At 35.3% G+C, this 15,667-nt stretch overlaps 4 protein-coding genes across 7 annotated transcripts; 1 reads left to right on the top strand and 3 right to left on the bottom strand.

Annotated features, from left to right (window-relative positions):
* Positions 1 to 281: 281 nt before the first annotated feature.
* On the bottom strand, positions 282 to 3,620 carry LOC111907433 (uncharacterized membrane protein At1g16860). Of its 3 annotated transcripts, none has more exons than XM_023903198.3 (6): positions 3,315 to 3,620; positions 1,670 to 2,569; positions 1,431 to 1,586; positions 1,142 to 1,353; positions 818 to 1,045; positions 282 to 639 (listed from the first exon to the last, which is right to left on the bottom strand). In XM_023903198.3, exons 2-5 carry the CDS (start codon positions 2,549 to 2,551, stop codon positions 853 to 855), a joined length of 1,443 nt encoding a protein of 480 aa, XP_023758966.1. In that variant the 5' UTR covers positions 2,552 to 2,569; positions 3,315 to 3,620; the 3' UTR covers positions 282 to 639; positions 818 to 852. The 3 variants fall into 3 exon arrangements, with proteins under 3 accessions (XP_023758966.1, XP_023758967.1, XP_023758965.1); XM_023903199.3 differs by lacking the exon at positions 282 to 639 and adding an exon at positions 641 to 717; XM_023903197.3 differs by lacking the exons at positions 282 to 639; positions 3,315 to 3,620 and adding an exon at positions 2,681 to 3,196 and having other exon boundaries at positions 641 to 1,045.
* Positions 3,621 to 4,809: 1,189 nt separating this feature from the next.
* Positions 4,810 to 5,605, top strand: LOC111907435 (uncharacterized). Its single transcript, XM_023903200.3, has 2 exons — positions 4,810 to 5,216; positions 5,313 to 5,605. The coding sequence occupies exons 1-2, from the start codon at positions 4,840 to 4,842 to the stop codon at positions 5,515 to 5,517; spliced, it is 582 nt and encodes a 193-aa protein (XP_023758968.1). The 5' UTR covers positions 4,810 to 4,839; the 3' UTR covers positions 5,518 to 5,605.
* Positions 5,606 to 5,660: 55 nt separating this feature from the next.
* On the bottom strand, positions 5,661 to 9,937 carry LOC111907436 (uncharacterized). Its single transcript, XM_023903201.3, has 2 exons — positions 9,526 to 9,937; positions 5,661 to 5,889 (listed from the first exon to the last, which is right to left on the bottom strand). Exon 1 carries the CDS (start codon positions 9,814 to 9,816, stop codon positions 9,544 to 9,546), a length of 273 nt encoding a protein of 90 aa, XP_023758969.1. The 5' UTR covers positions 9,817 to 9,937; the 3' UTR covers positions 5,661 to 5,889; positions 9,526 to 9,543.
* Positions 9,938 to 10,624: 687 nt separating this feature from the next.
* Positions 10,625 to 12,911, bottom strand: LOC111907437 (uncharacterized). Of its 2 annotated transcripts, none has more exons than XM_023903204.3 (5): positions 12,219 to 12,911; positions 11,675 to 12,110; positions 11,413 to 11,564; positions 11,139 to 11,275; positions 10,625 to 10,945 (listed from the first exon to the last, which is right to left on the bottom strand). In XM_023903204.3, the coding sequence occupies exons 2-5, from the start codon at positions 11,926 to 11,928 to the stop codon at positions 10,775 to 10,777; spliced, it is 714 nt and encodes a 237-aa protein (XP_023758972.1). In that variant the 5' UTR covers positions 11,929 to 12,110; positions 12,219 to 12,911; the 3' UTR covers positions 10,625 to 10,774. The 2 variants fall into 2 exon arrangements, with proteins under 2 accessions (XP_023758972.1, XP_023758971.1); XM_023903203.3 differs by having other exon boundaries at positions 11,675 to 11,932; positions 12,219 to 12,907.
* Positions 12,912 to 15,667: the final 2,756 nt, after the last annotated feature.

Genomic DNA, 15,667 nt, shown 5'->3' with positions numbered 1-15,667 from the left:
TAGCAAACAATCACATACTCCTTGATTTGTTTTTCTTTGTTCCAAGCTTCAGACTGCTACTCCTCATCATCATCCGCTTGTAGGAGCATACCAAACCTAGTATATTTGGGCTAAATGTTCTAGGGCTAGGATTAATGTGAAGCATTCCCAATATATCATTTCTTACGTTATACTCATTGTTCAATACAAGGCAAATACATACAAGAGATTTCAAAAACTTAATCCATCCTTTGCATAAATGAACTCATTTTTCAATACAAGGCAAATACACACAACAGAGATTTCCAGAACTTAATCCATCCTTTGCATAAACGAACGACCCAAAGTGAATTTATATCCCACCTTTTTGGGTGGAACAACGAATTGTCATCTTTGTCATATTTATTACAATCCTATTCCCAACAAACATGATACAATACCATTGTATTAAACGGGGATTCAAGTATTTAACAAAACCAATGGGTTCAATATAATTTCCTAGAACTTATCCTATCAATTTGTGGGTGTATTTCACTAAAACGAGTAGATCCGCAAGCTTTTGTTTTCTTCTGTTTTGTGATGAAGAAATAACAAAACAAAGAGAAGTGCAAAAGGAAAGACAATGCTGAAAGCAACACCACCCACCACCAACAGTTGAAACTGAAAACAGAATCAAACATATCGTTTTACTCAAAGAAACTTGGAAAACCCACCCATCCACCATCTTCCATCAAAAACCTATTCACAATAACATACAACCCCACTAGTATCTACCTACTATATATCTTGAAAATCATAGTAATAAAAAAGAAAAAAAATTAAAAATTAAAAGTGCAACCTTCAAACTCCACTTTTGATGCATCTTCTACATAGCTACACAGGTATGACATCCACCTTTGATGCATCTTCACATCTCAACACTATGCCCTCCAAGCTTCCTGGCAGCATACACTTTGCCCATTGACACCCTGTTGTGAATGCATCCCCTGGTGGAACTATCATCAGCACATTCTCATTCCTCTGCACTACTCCCATCACACTTACTGTGCTCCCTTCCTTGATATACCTACATCATAAATAAATAAATAAAAAAACCCAAAACTCGTTTAATCATATTAAATTATTAATATTCATTTCCCCATATAATCAATCAAACGCTTACCCTTCTTTCAATCTCATCACACGATCATCACTCGAAAGGTTTCTCTCACCCAACCACCTCACAAACTCTGGAGACAAATCTTTATTCAAAGGATTCACATCAACAACTACCGATTCATCCACATAAGGTGTCACCCTTGCTCCATATCCAGTCTTTACCAATGCCCTTAATCCAGATTGGAAATCAGATATGTAAAAATCCACCACATGCCTCTGTCATTTTTTTATTAAAAAAATTATTAATTAATCATTCACATGATGACACAATCACAAACACAAAAGCTACTCACTTCTGATGATCTCAGCCCCCATGTAAACTTCCTATGTGTAGGGTTGGCTGCTTTTGAATCCCATCCTCTGTATTCATATAAACTTGTGGAAGTATACACGCATCTTGGAACCTTCTGGAAGGCTGATTCAAGTGGCACGTTTCCACATGTCACCACCTTCATAATTCGTAAATAAAGTTTAGAAAAGTAATATATCATTTGATTTAAGAGTTGTAAGTTGAAGAATCAAGATTACATACCCCTGAAACCTTGACATATTGACCATCTTTTGCAGTTCTAAGTTCAGCATCAGGATAACGCGCAATGAATCCAATGATGGATTGTCTACCATAACAAGTATTCCAAGTGAACAATGCTGCAACGATGATGAAAAGAACCACCACAATCACAAGGAGAATACCATTGTGAACAGCTCCAAGAATAAACCCACCAGCAATGAATCCCATCACGAACAACAGAATCATGGACCATAATATTATCTTCGGGAAACCCTTCTTGAATGAGTAATCATCGTCTTTAGTAAGAGTAGTCACAGCCTGATTGTGAACAACGCCGTGTACTTTCATCGAGCCCTTAGAGTCCAGAGGGCCAGAAAATTTCCGGGGAGCTCCGGATGAAGTTAATGGGCCGGAAGAGATTGGGCCGGATGTGATTAGGCCGGTAGCAGGGAGGACCGGCGGCAGAGGGCCTGAATTTTGGCGGTTCACCGGCGTCACTCCGCCAGATTGAGGACCGGAAGACTTTTTTATAGGCTCGCCGTGTTTATTTAGTGGCCCGGAGTTTGACTTTTTGACAGATACAGGAACGCCGCCGGTTGACACAGGGCCTGATGTGGAGTAGCTAGACCTGGCGGCGTTTGACATGATTGGTCCTGAATGTGATGCGACTCCTGTGAATGATCCGGTTCTTGAAGGACCGGTTATTGGGCCGGATTTTCTTGATTTTGAGCCGTCAGTGTTGATATCAAACATCTTTCCTAGCTCACCGGATTTCTTGATGTCACCACCGGTGTAAACCATGGCTGAAGAGCTCATGGTCGGAGCTCTTTCTTTTGGCTGCTCCGGCCGCCCTGACACATACAGCCCATTACTGAGCTGATGAGATGGGAATCTTGAACCCATCGGCTTTTCTTGTAGTTACTAAACACCATGAAGACAAAGATAAGTCGATTAAACAAATGGCTTAAGATTTCAGATAAATAAATGAACAAATCGGTTATAGATCAGAGATACATAGCATGTTCTTCATACCAGACTACATCTTCAAGTGGTAGTAATTAAGAAAGCCGATAGTTTTATATAAATGGACCTCAGATTGTATGATTTTACAAGTATAAACGTAATTCAAAACCGGACCATCCTAGAAATAGGAAGTGGTAGTTAAAACATAGCGTATAAGCAACAGACAGTTGGTCCAACAAAAAGCTAGATCCCAGAAAAAGGGTTAAAAAGAAGGCACATAAGCACGAACACACCCTTTCACTATCCACATAGCATGCCTACAAGAGTAGATCCGGGGAGTTTAGATGCTTGTAGACATCGAAACAACAGATAACAATTGCAAAAGTTGAGAGGAAGAAGTGATACTTAAATCTATGATATTCGACATTTCAAACCCAAAAAAGAATACGAGGGCACAAAGTGAAAGACATTAAAGGGATTTCATGAAAAGTGCATTCATGGCCGATTTACTTCATTTTCGAGATTTGTGTAGGTTCATAAGGGGTTAGCCCAAATACATGAGGAAGAAACAAGTAGAAAGAAGATCTAACAACCCCCAAATAGAAAAAAGTAAACATACATTACCCATGTCGCCATTTTCATCCGAAACAACAGAATTGAGTAAAATCAAAATAGGGTGAGGGGTGAAGGGTGAAGAGGGTACCTGGGTCTGAAGTGAAGAAATCAAATCTGAAGGGGATAGGGGAACATGTAGTGAACAATAGGGGTCAGAAGAAGAGGCAGATGACTAGCGAGCAGTTAAGAATCGAGGGGTGTTGATGTGATCCCATCGACATATGATATCGGTATGAAAAAAATCTAATCTTTTCTCTTTTCCTCTCAGTCGTGAGAGAGCAGCAACAATTGGTGGGTTGTCTCTTCGCCCCCAAATACCCTCAAAAACACACACACACACACGAGATAAAAATATATAAAAAAAATTGAAGTGGCCAGTACAGTACTACCTGATATACATACAACTAGGAGAGAGAGAGAGAGAGAGAGAGAGAGAGAGAGAGAGAGAGAGAGAGAGAGAGAGAGAGAGAGAGAGGTAATGTGTATATTGTAATTAATAATAAATTATTAGATGAAGAAAAAACCCTCCAAAAATATTTAAATAAAAAATAATAAAAAAGGTGGAAAGAAAAGACATTGATGGATGGAAATCCTCTTCCCATCTTTGCGTATTCTTGTTTAGAGGAGAAGTGTGGTGGGTCGACCCGACTCAAACAACTGAAGTCTCAACAATTTATTGTTTTTTAAAATAAAGTGGTTGTGTAATTAATGAAACATAAACAACAAGCAAACATCTGGTCTGGATGACACTAATTCTGAAAAATGCCAAAAACTACTCTTTCACTCCCAAACAAAAGAGTCATTAGGCATGATGTGTTACTTGTATATGTATGCTATTGGTTTTTGTCATTTTTACTTTTGTCGTATTAGTTATGTACGGCAAGACTCTCCATAAGTATTAAATATTGTGACACAAAAAAAATTAGTTACATAAATAATGAAGAACACCACATGGAGGTGATCGAAAATGCCCAATTATGCTGGTTGATGAGTTTGATAGTACTATAAGCAACATTTGAATTAAAATGAAAGTAAGGTAATAAATACAAGGTGGAGGTATGAGGTATGTATGTATAAGGTGAATGAGACGATGATGATGAAACGGAGGATAGAGGAGTTGGTGATTTGGTGGGGGCTGTGCTGTGCTCAACAGAAATTGATAAGGAAATATTACCACCTAATATTATTACCTATACATTCATGTCCATTCAATTCATCATTCCCCCACTTTGTTTTTTTACATTTACTTTTCACCACAACATATATATAATACTAATATACAATGGAAAACCCAATGAACTCCCCTCATCAATAAATTCAAGTAGGCCAAGTGTAATGGTAAAAATGTAGAAAAATCGTAGACATGTACTTGTTTGTTGTGGAAGTTGACAAATGAAGCAAATCCACACATTTAAGTTTTGATACGTCATTCTTGAAATTGGTTTTGAATTGACGGTTGAAGAAACATCATGGCCATCACCATATATTTATTTGTCGACATACTTACACAAATACTGCCAACTCTAATAACGTTAAAATATTAAATCCAACTGAAACTATAAGATAAAATATGTCGCGTATATCTTAAAAGAAAATGAAATAAAAAATAAAAAATGCAAATGCAACGTAACGTTTATCCAGAAAAATATAGTCTTGATTTTAAAATATTAATTATTTTATTAGAATTAGAAGCACCGCTTAAAACGCCACGTGAGTGTCGACTTAACCCCCACCGCCATCCGCGAAAGGCTAATAAAACACAAGAACCCACCCACATCCGGTTCATATCTCAAAATCAAACCGCCGTTGCCAACATGAGAATGAAGACTTCTTTCATCGTCTTGCTTCTTTCGTTACTCATGTTCTTCCTTTTTACATCAGACTCCATTCAAGAACAGCAACAGCAACAACAACAACCTCTTCCTCTTCATATGAAAATTAAGACTCTTCTCACCAATATCCAGTCCTACCTATTTCCTCCCAACCTGGAGTAAGTTATTCCCTTTTATTTTCCTTTTTGTTTATTCATTTGTGGATAAAATCTAAAAACAAACAGCTAACATGGAATTTTTACGAATTGGTTTAGTTTCAGAGGAAGCGTTATTAGCAAAGATGAACCCAGAGTGACCGGTGCAAGTGAAACAGAAGGCGGCGCTGGGGACAAGTTTAAAGAGGCTGTCGCCAAGAGTCTAGGTGAAGGGAAAGCAACCGTTGAGGAAACTGCCAAAACCGCCGCACAAAAGCTCAAGGACACCTTTTCTTCCCATCATGATCCCCAAGAAGACCTCTGATCACTATAATGTAGAAAACATCTTTTTTTTTTTTCCCTTGTAATCGGTTTTGTTTTATTAAGTAAACATATTTTTTTTTGTTCTTTGATTTTGCCGTTTTTGAATACGTCTCAAATGGCTCCACTGACGCGCATTGGAAAGTGTGAACACAAGATTCTGGATATAATAAAGCAAGCAATAACATCAACAACAGACAGAGAGAGGTTTAATGAATCATGTGTGTTTTCCTCACGCAACCAAAAAATAAAAAAGATAATTGTTTATTTTGGGGCAGTTTCTTGTAATCATCCTCCACCTTTGAGAACCAAACAAGAAACGACGGAAAAAGCGGAGGACTTCAATTATTCTGATACTCCCAAAAACCGAGCGCCACTGCCAAAAACAAAATAATGAAATTTTAAAATTAAAATAGTAAAGATGTGTAAGTAGTAAGAAGGTTAGTTATATGTAAGTGAGTGAAATAATTGAGTAGTAGGCCAGAAAACAGATTATTAGATATCCAGTAAAATTATTATTATGTCCTATGGGGTATAATAATAATTATTATTGTATTCTAAAAGCATGGAAAAGCGAATTTCCCACTACCAAAAATACACAATTAAATAAAGGCCAGGCCGGGTAATCATCATCATCATACTTAACATACAAGGGTAGTAGGACGTATTTATACACGACTACTTATCACACACATTCACGCTCCTCATCATTTTTCTTTGTCTTTTTTTAATTTCATTACCGAACAGAAAGTGTAACATATTGATTTACAAATTGTTTCAAACTATTCTAAATTGTAAGATACTTTTCACATGTTCCATGACATTGCCTAAAAGCTTTCCTTCCTGTTCTAAAGTGTTCACTGTAGGGTGGAGTGGAAGCTTTTGTGAAAGGTGATAGTTGAAACTTTGATTAGGTTCTAAACAGCTTTCCATCAACTTGGATGAGATTGAGGGTTATCTTATCGCCTTTCATTGGGGGATGCACCTCGGTTTTTGTATGTGGTTAACTTTTTGGGACTTTACGCCCTTTTACTTTAAAACAGAAACCAACCAACCAACCAACCTACCCGATTAAACATCATTATCATTTTACTATATACTACACAAAAGAGAAATAAAAGTCAAAATATCAAATTTAAGGCCTACACCCTACTTTAGTATGTGTGTGTTTGTGTGCATCTATGTCTCTTTATCCGTTCATATAAGTCCGCTTTATTTTATGATTCCATTTATGGGCTCGAGGATCTTGTTTTATAGTACTAAAGAAGGTTATGCACACTAGTAGGGTCCACATGAGGGCTGATGAATATGGAAAAAAAAACTATTATTTAATAAAAAATGACAAACATGATAAATCAGAGCCTAGAGGCATATGGCAGAAGCATGTGGTATCAAACTTTGGTGATAAAGCTAGTAGCACTGCACTTGAACAAGATCTAGAAGAAGCTTATGAGTTCTAAATCAGGCTTAAAGCAAGTCGAGTATGTTGTGTGATTTACTGGTACATACATGATACATGATGATATGCATGAAAGAAGAAATTATATAACACATTGTCATGTTTTTCTTTGCACAAAATGATGTTACGATTATATAGCAATTAGCAAAGATATATGTTTTATTGCATATTAAAATGATGTTAGGACAGGATATGGCATAACTTATAAGACAGCTGTAAATTGACCCCGGGTTACTATCATGGAAGACATTTAGAAGAAGGAAGACGTTAACTATTATTCTTGCACTAAATCCGATAAGATGCTTAGGAAAAATGCTAAATCACAGAACCATAACTATTCACAAAGCTTAAAGGTTATATTTTCCATACATGTGTATATAGAAAGTTAAATCATGTACAACCTATGAAAAGTTTGGAAAGAAATGGTTGAATACTTTGTTGATGGGAAGTAGATCAACGTTGGTTAAACCCATGTTTGGAAGTTCGGGTCTTATCTTCTCTGAATGTTTAGATCTCCAACTAGGGTTTTGAATGATCTTGAAAAAAATGGGTCAGTACATTTTTTGGGAAGGTGAGATGGGGGATTAAAAAGTGCAGTGGATGGGTTAATTGGAAGAAGATTCTCAAATCTAAACAAATAAGATGATTGGGGATTGGTAATCTTTTTTGCTACCAATCCGAATTTATTAACTACATGAATGAACACAATTCTTTATGGATTGAGTTGATTAAAAATATTCACAAGGATTATGAGTTATTTCAAAGTTCAAACTGGTAGTAGGCTCCATCAGTGCATTTGGTTAAAAACATTAATGGTTCAGTTGATCATAATTTGGATATGGCTTCTTTTATGAACCGAAACCGAATTGTAAACAATGGTGTATAGGCATGACACGCAAGGTTGATAAATAAGTTGGCTACTTGGTTTCTATGATTGTATGATTTGGAAAGGTTGCTTCGTGTTATGTGGGAATGGCAGTGTAAGGAATAGAAAATAGCTTAATCCAAGTTCCTTTGAATCAACAATCCTTGTCCAACATAGTGAAGTCATCTCAGAGAACGCAAGGAGTAGAAAATATTTGGATATTGTGGTTATGACTTATGAGTTATGACCAGTGACTACCTTATGAATGACTTACATATTTTGAAGGGGCCAATGAAGGAACATTACTTATGGATTTCGACTACAAGTAAAAGGTTAGTCCAGTTGGGCCAGAAGACTCAAAATCCATTGCTTGATTCTTTGAATTTTGAATGTTGTGTTTTTCTGGCTAGTTTTGATTTAAGAAAATTCAACCTGTTTTAATATTGTTGTATCAAACCACGATGATGTAACGAAAGATAATCTGAGCTATAGAACTTTCTAGTTTGTATATGGGTAGCAAGACACTGAAGATGAATGCGGATGGGGTGTTACAATATGTATGTATGCATACATTACATACACACACAAAGCCTAATCCAACAAAAGAACTACACAATGAATAAACTAAGTACTAAAAGAACACATGCTCAAGCTTAAATCTATTCATGTTTTTTTTGTTTATTTGGCATTCTTGTATCAGTTGTATACATAAAACAACAAAAACTTGTTGCTTCACCTCCACCACAAAAGCATAACATCTATATTTGATTTTTATAATTCTTTAGTTAATCTCAAGTTTCATAATTTGTGAAATTCAAATCTCTCCATTTAAAGGGGCAAATTTGTCCGATTTGTATGCTTGTATTTATGACCTAGCAACTCAGGAATAAGGTCAACACCACATCCAGTGTGCAAAGCAAACTTCCTATACGTTAGCAGCAATAACTCAAACCAACTATAAATACTGACACCATATATGCAGGTACAACCTCGATAATTATAGTAAATTTATTCTTTTGTCCTCCAGCCTTATTTTGGTCCCCTCTTCCAGTAATATGTGTCATTCCAGGAAGAATATGCTTTAATCTTATTAAGGTATCGCACACTCTATTATCTTAGTACATTTACATTAATCACCACATAAAGCACAACACATACTCACATATCAAGTAAGTAGTCATCTTTCACAAGTATTGAATCTAAATCTGCTTGGGAATTTTTCAAGCATCTCATTCTATTTTTTTTAGTATCCTATATACAGCTATTGATCTTCCCATATTACATTTGGGAGGAAAAGCGCATGCTTCAAAAGCCTACCATAAGGATGTATGATAAGGAACATCTATCACTAATTTCCACAAGAACGGAACCAAACGGCATTTCATGGCAATGAATTGATGATGGCCAATCAGGGTCGTGACATGAATCAGATAAAAATCATATTTTTAAACATAATATGTAAACGGGGATCAAAGTCAACATTTGCTAGAATGTAAAGTGATCTAGACTCATTGCTACGCATCAGCAACTACCAATCCCAAACATATTTTCGGATTGAAAAAGACAAACAACAAATAGAAGTAACCTTTAATCGTTCATGTCAACATGTGTTAACCGATTTCAAAAGTGTGGTAGATCTTATTCGCGACAATTTTATAATAAAAAGCGAGCAAAGTAAAGGAATTTACCTCGACCGGATAAACAAATTAGTGGCCGCCGTGCTCTTTGGCATGTTGCTGATGCTCAAGGTGACGTCGCTCCTCAGGAAGGGCGACGAGGTAAGAGAAGATCATGCCACCAAAGCAGATATGATAGAGAGGTGCGATCGAGTCGGTCAGGATGTATTTGGCATGGTAATTATCCAATGATCTCTGAATAAAATTTCTCGCGTTGCTCGTTGTCACCATCGGCTTCACATGCGCCGGCACGTCTTTCACTTTCATTCCCTTGATCTCGCTGAAAAACTTCCTCATCGCCATTTCCAGATAGAGAGAGAGAGAGAGAAAGATAGATCGAATCTGCGAAACCCTAACCCTTAGTTTGGTTGATTGAAGAGATAATTGGGCGAGCGACTTTGTGGTACTATTGACAAATCCCCGTTTCCTTTTTTATTTTTAAGTTTTGGCATTTCCTAGTATAGGCAATTGGGTCGGGTAATACCCATTTTAGATGAAATACAGATCAGACCCAAAAGAATCAAGGGGGGTGTCCAGCATTGGTTATATTAAACAAACTTATGTTTTTTATATAAAATTAGCTTAATCGGTATTATAATATATTAAAAAACGTTTGAATTAATTTATATGATAATAAAACGCAATAAATTGATAAATCGTTACTTAGTGATTGATAAATTCTGTTTGTATATTTAAAATGACCAAAAGATACAATGGTAAAAGGGTAAAATGGCATGCATGTCGTTGGTGATAAACAAAGGAAAACGAGGTTGCGATCCATAAAGGTTTTCTAGGATTAAACAATCGAAAACGGTAAACTGATTTCCACATATACTAAACATTTTTAGTTAAGTTATAAGGCTTTAAAATAACAGATTGTTCAATAAACATCTTATGTATCCAACACTCAAAAAATAGTAATTAATAGCATCAAACTGTAAATGAAGTAATAATCTCAAACACCCTTGGGTGCCTCCTTAACCATATTCCTCTTATGTTCTTTTAGACATTTCATGTTTAAATACAACTTTTATTGAGATAATAACTAATGAACAATAATGGAAGCCCTTTGTCACAAAAAGATCATGTTTTATATGCAATAACATAAGGATTAACCACTAAATTTTGAGTTAAATTAAGAAAAATATATTACATTACATATAAATTCATACACGACTTGCAACTCTATTTACACCATGAAAACTTAATTCTTCTTACCTATTCATATATTACAACATATGATATCATCAACATTGACACATTAATACCCCAACCAGGTGGATGGTATTGGCTGGAACTTCTGCTTTGCACAACCAAGCACATCATAATATTCCTCCATTCGGCTAAAACAATCCCTAAAATCCGTAAACAGCTTCTCAAACACCTTCCACAGGACTTCATATGATCTTGAATATGGGAATGGAAGAAATGTCTGTAGATACAACCAACATCAACATAATCATATTCATAACTTGTAACTTCAATCTAATTAAAACCTTCTCCATCATGACTGCCCCATCTGGATAAGACAGGGCATGACATGAACTGACAGGACAGGACAGGACAGAACAGAACAGAACAGAAACAGGTTATAATGTGAAAGATATGTTGAGAAGACAACTTACATCTCCCTCGAGCGCAAGGCGCTTGAGCAACAGAAATGTTTTCTCACTTTCTTCCAAATTTTCAATGACTGCCAACCAAATTTTAGAAGCAAGGTCATGAGCCTTCTCCCTTGACATGCCACAAGCTATAAATTGATCTAAAGAAACAACACCAGTATAATACCATAAGCATCAACAAGTAGCTAGGAAAAGACACTGGTCAACAATTTTAATCTGAGGGGTAAATTTGGTATAAATTAATTCATCAAGTAAGTACACAAAAATGCAAGCTCACCTATTATGGTTCCATGAAGTATTCCAGATGAACACGGCATTTTTGTAATCTCAAGTTGATCTTTCAGAAACAGATAAGTATGACCTACAAGCTCATCCATTTCACCATCCAGTGAAAATAAATGTTTGCTCACATATAATGCAGCATACCTCCTGAGAAAGTAGGGTTGTTGACTTGTTGTTGAAGATGTATAGTAAAGAATCCATGTTGTTCATAATAATTCTGTTTCTATCAACTATAAGAACTTGGTTATGGCATGTACCTTTTGCTTGATCCTTGAGGAATTGGACCAGGCCACCTTTTAGCCTGGGAAACTAAAGGAAAACTTCTGATAAGAGCAGCATGCCACAGGCATTCTTCTTGAAAGAGATGGGCCCATTGCCTTGATACACAAGATACTACTCCCCACTCCATGATGGGAACTCGGATAAAGATTTCAACGAGTAGATGATCAGGGAGTTTACCAAAAGGATCATCTGAATTAGGTAAACAGACACTTCTGTTCTTATCCGCCATTACCCTGAAGAAGCATATGATCAGCCAAGCAAAGCAAGGATCGTATAAGTATCTAGTTCGGAGAGGAGATACTATCAATTTTTTTCTAGATAAAAGTTTCAAATTCGTCACAGTCAGTTAGCGCCCCTTGTTCTTCTACTTGCTTAAGATGGATTATTCTGCTTATTAAGAAAGCTAAATTTCTGGAAGGGCAAAGGAAAATATTCAAATTGTAGTATCTATTCGGCTTGTGGTTAAAAATTAAAGCACAAACATGAGGGATCGTATAATATGGAGCATAAATTCCTTACTTAGTGGCTGAAAGGAGACAGGGGAAGCATCTACAGCAGATATTCAACTGATTGTTGAAGATTCCGCATTCATCAAGGATAAAAGTCACAGAGGAGGATCGAGAAGCATATGATGAGATCAACAAACAACAGCAGCAGCAAAGGAGATGATGGATGAAGAAGATGGATCAGTAAAGGAGGAAGCGATTGATACGTGAGAGATGGAGAAGAGGAGACGGTGGTGGCTGGGATGTCATGTCTTACTTCTTACATCATTAAAGTCGGAATATATGATTTTTAAGTAAAAGTGAAAATAAAAGTCATTAGATGAGCACCATGTTTTGTTTAAGGTGTTCATTTATAACCTTTTAACCGGTTTTCAGGTAGGTTATCGGTTACTTCATACCAGTAAAGCTCTTGATTATTTAAAAAAATTTATATTTACTTGTAAGTTTTCAAAATTGTTCGAATTTATTCTTATTTTGATTAGACAAAACTACAAGATTGGTACTTGTGGTATTCAAAAACTTTGGATATGGTCCAAAAAGGTTTTCACTTGCATAGAAGGTCCAAAATCAAGGTTTTCTGTGTTTTTGGTCCAAAAAAACTTGAAAAGACGGTTATACCTTTTTACTTTTTTTTTATATTTTTTTAATACTTATTTTTATATTTTATTAATTAAAAATCAAAAAAGGTCTCTCTCTCTCTCTCTCTCTCTCTCTCTCTCTCTCTCTCTCTCTCTCTCTCTCTCTCTCTCTCTCTCTCTCTCTCTCTCTCTCTCTCTCTCTCTCTCTCTCTCTCTCTCTCTCCCGGATTCATGCTTGTCTTCTTCACCACTACATCTTTAATACACAGAGTAAAACTTTTTTATAAATCCAGTCGAGAAATATTTTATGCTTCTAAACCCAGAAAATCAAGAACCGGGCATAGCTCTCAATCGATTAACAACATCGGGTCTTCTTCTTCTTTCCGTCAAAGTGTACACGGAGAGAAAAAAAAAACAGATATATTCCTAACCTCATTTTTTTTTTTCAATCGATGCAAAATTTGGTCAACTCTGATGAATCAAAAAGAGGGAAGCAGGTGAAGCTATACGAAAATAATAATAAAAAAGAGCCCCGTTCTTGCTGCACCGCATATTGATCAAGGAGATGGGGCGGAGAAAACCTGCACGAGGGAGGGGTCTCCCATAAATCCAATTTGGGTTTGCACGAAGAACACACTGGTGATGGTGATTGAAGAGCCACCAATTCGATCGGTTTGCATCGAATTCACTGAAGCACCTCGTCTCTGAAACGATTTCTAAAAAACATTCAAGCTCTCGTATATGAAAACCGATCTATGTGTCTATGTTCATCTCGGTAAACCCATATTCTCCTCCCCATCAAAATTGATATTGATGTGTTTGTGTTCATCCTTGTAAACCCTTTGTGTGTGTATGTGTGTTCTTTCATGTAAATTGATATGTGTTCATCCCTGTAATGGGTTTTCAAATCAAACCTACAAAAAAAACCTAAATGAATCGGGTATATCTGGTGAAAGAAATGAAGGTCGATTGGCTGTTTTAGATGGAGTGATGTGTTCTTTAACCTCAGAAGTCTCATCACACGAAAAATTCCAGTAGTTTGCTGTTTTAAACATGTCGATGGGTTCAATTTCTCCAAAAAGGAATAAGATTCTTGTTTGAAAAGAAGAACTTGAACTCACCAAAAGAGACAAAAAGAGAGAGAGAGAGAGAGAGACGTGGGGTTGGGAGATAATTATTTTATTTCCTTTTTATTTTTAAATTAAAATAGTATTTGAAATTTTTTAAAAAATATATATAAAAAAGAAAGTAAAAGGGCATAACCGTCATTTCAATTTTACGGACCAAAAACGTAGAAAACCTTGATTTTTGACCTTCTATACAAGTGAGAAACTTTTTGTACCATATCCAAAGTGTTTTGAATACCATAGGGACCAATCTTTTAGTTTTGCCTTTTGATTATTATTATTATTATTATTATTATTATTATTATTATTATTATTATTATTATTATTATTGTATGTTAAATACGTTTTAGAATGTATAAAAAATATTTTTATAGATTTAAAAATATGTTTACTTGTATTTAGTATTTAAAAATATATTTACTTATATTTAGTATTTATATACATTTGAAAACCAATGTATGCCTTTAAAAACGTATTTATATATTAAAAATATATTTATTTGTATTTAGTAGGTATAAATATATATATATATATATATATATATATATATATATATATATGTATTTCGTATAAAAATATATTGTATACATATAAATATAAAAATATCTATTTATAAGGTTTATATTATATAAAGGATATAATTATATGTATATATACATATTACTAAGTATAAATATGTATTTATTATATGCATACATACATACATACATAAATATATATATATATATATATATATATATATATATGTGTGTGTGTGTGTGTGTATGTGTATATGATATGTATTTATACATATTTATATGGTAAAATACATATAAACAAAATATTTTTTAATTATTTAGGTGATTCATCAACCAAAATAAAAAAAATGGTGTTTGCTTGCTAAGTATAAATATGTATTTATTTCATATTTATATGTATATGATAGTTTTTATACAAAATAAATACATATTTATATCTATTAAATACAATCAAATAAATATATTTGTTAATGTAACATCCATAAAATTTAAGAAAAATTTAAACTTTTAAAACAATCCACAAGTCATCATTGTTTACAAAATAGCTTTCAAAACATGTTTAATATCAAAGTTTTCCCAAAAATCATAAAGCAAAGCACGAGGAGGTGTACGATCATACCTTCGCCTTCCTACGATCATCTGAGGTATCTAAAACATAACCCAAAATTGTAAGCTTAAAGCGTAGCGAGTTCCCCCCAAAGTACTAACACACAAAACAAATAACATATATACAATAACAAACAACATCCATACAGAGCCTTCAGCATGACTGGACCGCCTTACAGGCCTTCAGTCTATCTGGACCGCTTATAGGGCCTTTAGCATGACTGGTCCGCCGCATCGGGCTTTCAGCCTATCAGGACCGCCCTTTGGGCCTTTTATCTTCCTGATTAGACCGCCTTGCAGGGCCTACAGTCTATCCGGTCCGCACTAGGTGTCTTGACCTTTAGCACAAAGCAGGACCGCCTTAACTCAACCAACCATGACATGTCGACATACACATAACCAATAAACATATAACCAGACATTAGACAAACAGGCAGATTTACAGATGACTACCGCATGCTAACATCCTATCTACCAGGATAAAGATCTAACAGATCACTACAGTACACAATCATATGAAAACCTGGATAACAATCCAAAGGGTCGGCCTTGGTGCCTTCGACCCATAAGTGTAGTGAGGAAAACTCACCTCGCAAACTGAACAGAACTGATAAGCTCTAACTCCAAATCTTA

This window comes from Lactuca sativa, chromosome 4, assembly GCF_002870075.4.
Source record: "Lactuca sativa cultivar Salinas chromosome 4, Lsat_Salinas_v11, whole genome shotgun sequence".
Lineage (NCBI taxonomy): Eukaryota > Viridiplantae > Streptophyta > Magnoliopsida > Asterales > Asteraceae > Lactuca > Lactuca sativa.
Note: the sequence above shows the minus strand (reverse complement) of the source record. Positions and strands in the feature narration are given on the sequence as shown.

Excerpts from the sequence above, each read along its gene's own strand:
- LOC111907436 (XM_023903201.3), bottom strand. The coding sequence starts at position 9,816 with ATGGCGATGAGGAAGTTTTTCAGCGAGATCAAGGGAATGAAAGTGAAA.
- LOC111907437 (XM_023903204.3), bottom strand. The coding sequence starts at position 11,928 with ATGGCGGATAAGAACAGAAGTGTCTGTTTACCTAATTCAGATGATCCT. Across the intron at positions 11,276-11,412 it reads ACTTCATGGAACCATAATAG|ATCAATTTATAGCTTGTGGC; the intron begins GTGAGCTTGCAT and ends TTGTTTCTTTAG. Across the intron at positions 10,946-11,138 it reads GCCTTGCGCTCGAGGGAGAT|ACATTTCTTCCATTCCCATA; the intron begins GTAAGTTGTCTT and ends TTGTATCTACAG.
- LOC111907433 (XM_023903198.3), bottom strand. The coding sequence starts at position 2,551 with ATGGGTTCAAGATTCCCATCTCATCAGCTCAGTAATGGGCTGTATGTG. Across the intron at positions 1,354-1,430 it reads GGGGGCTGAGATCATCAGAA|AGGCATGTGGTGGATTTTTA; the intron begins GTGAGTAGCTTT and ends AAAAAATGACAG. Across the intron at positions 1,046-1,141 it reads GTGATGAGATTGAAAGAAGG|GTATATCAAGGAAGGGAGCA; the intron begins GTAAGCGTTTGA and ends TTTATGATGTAG.
- LOC111907435 (XM_023903200.3), top strand. The coding sequence starts at position 4,840 with ATGCAAATGCAACGTAACGTTTATCCAGAAAAATATAGTCTTGATTTT. Across the intron at positions 5,217-5,312 it reads CTATTTCCTCCCAACCTGGA|TTTCAGAGGAAGCGTTATTA; the intron begins GTAAGTTATTCC and ends GAATTGGTTTAG.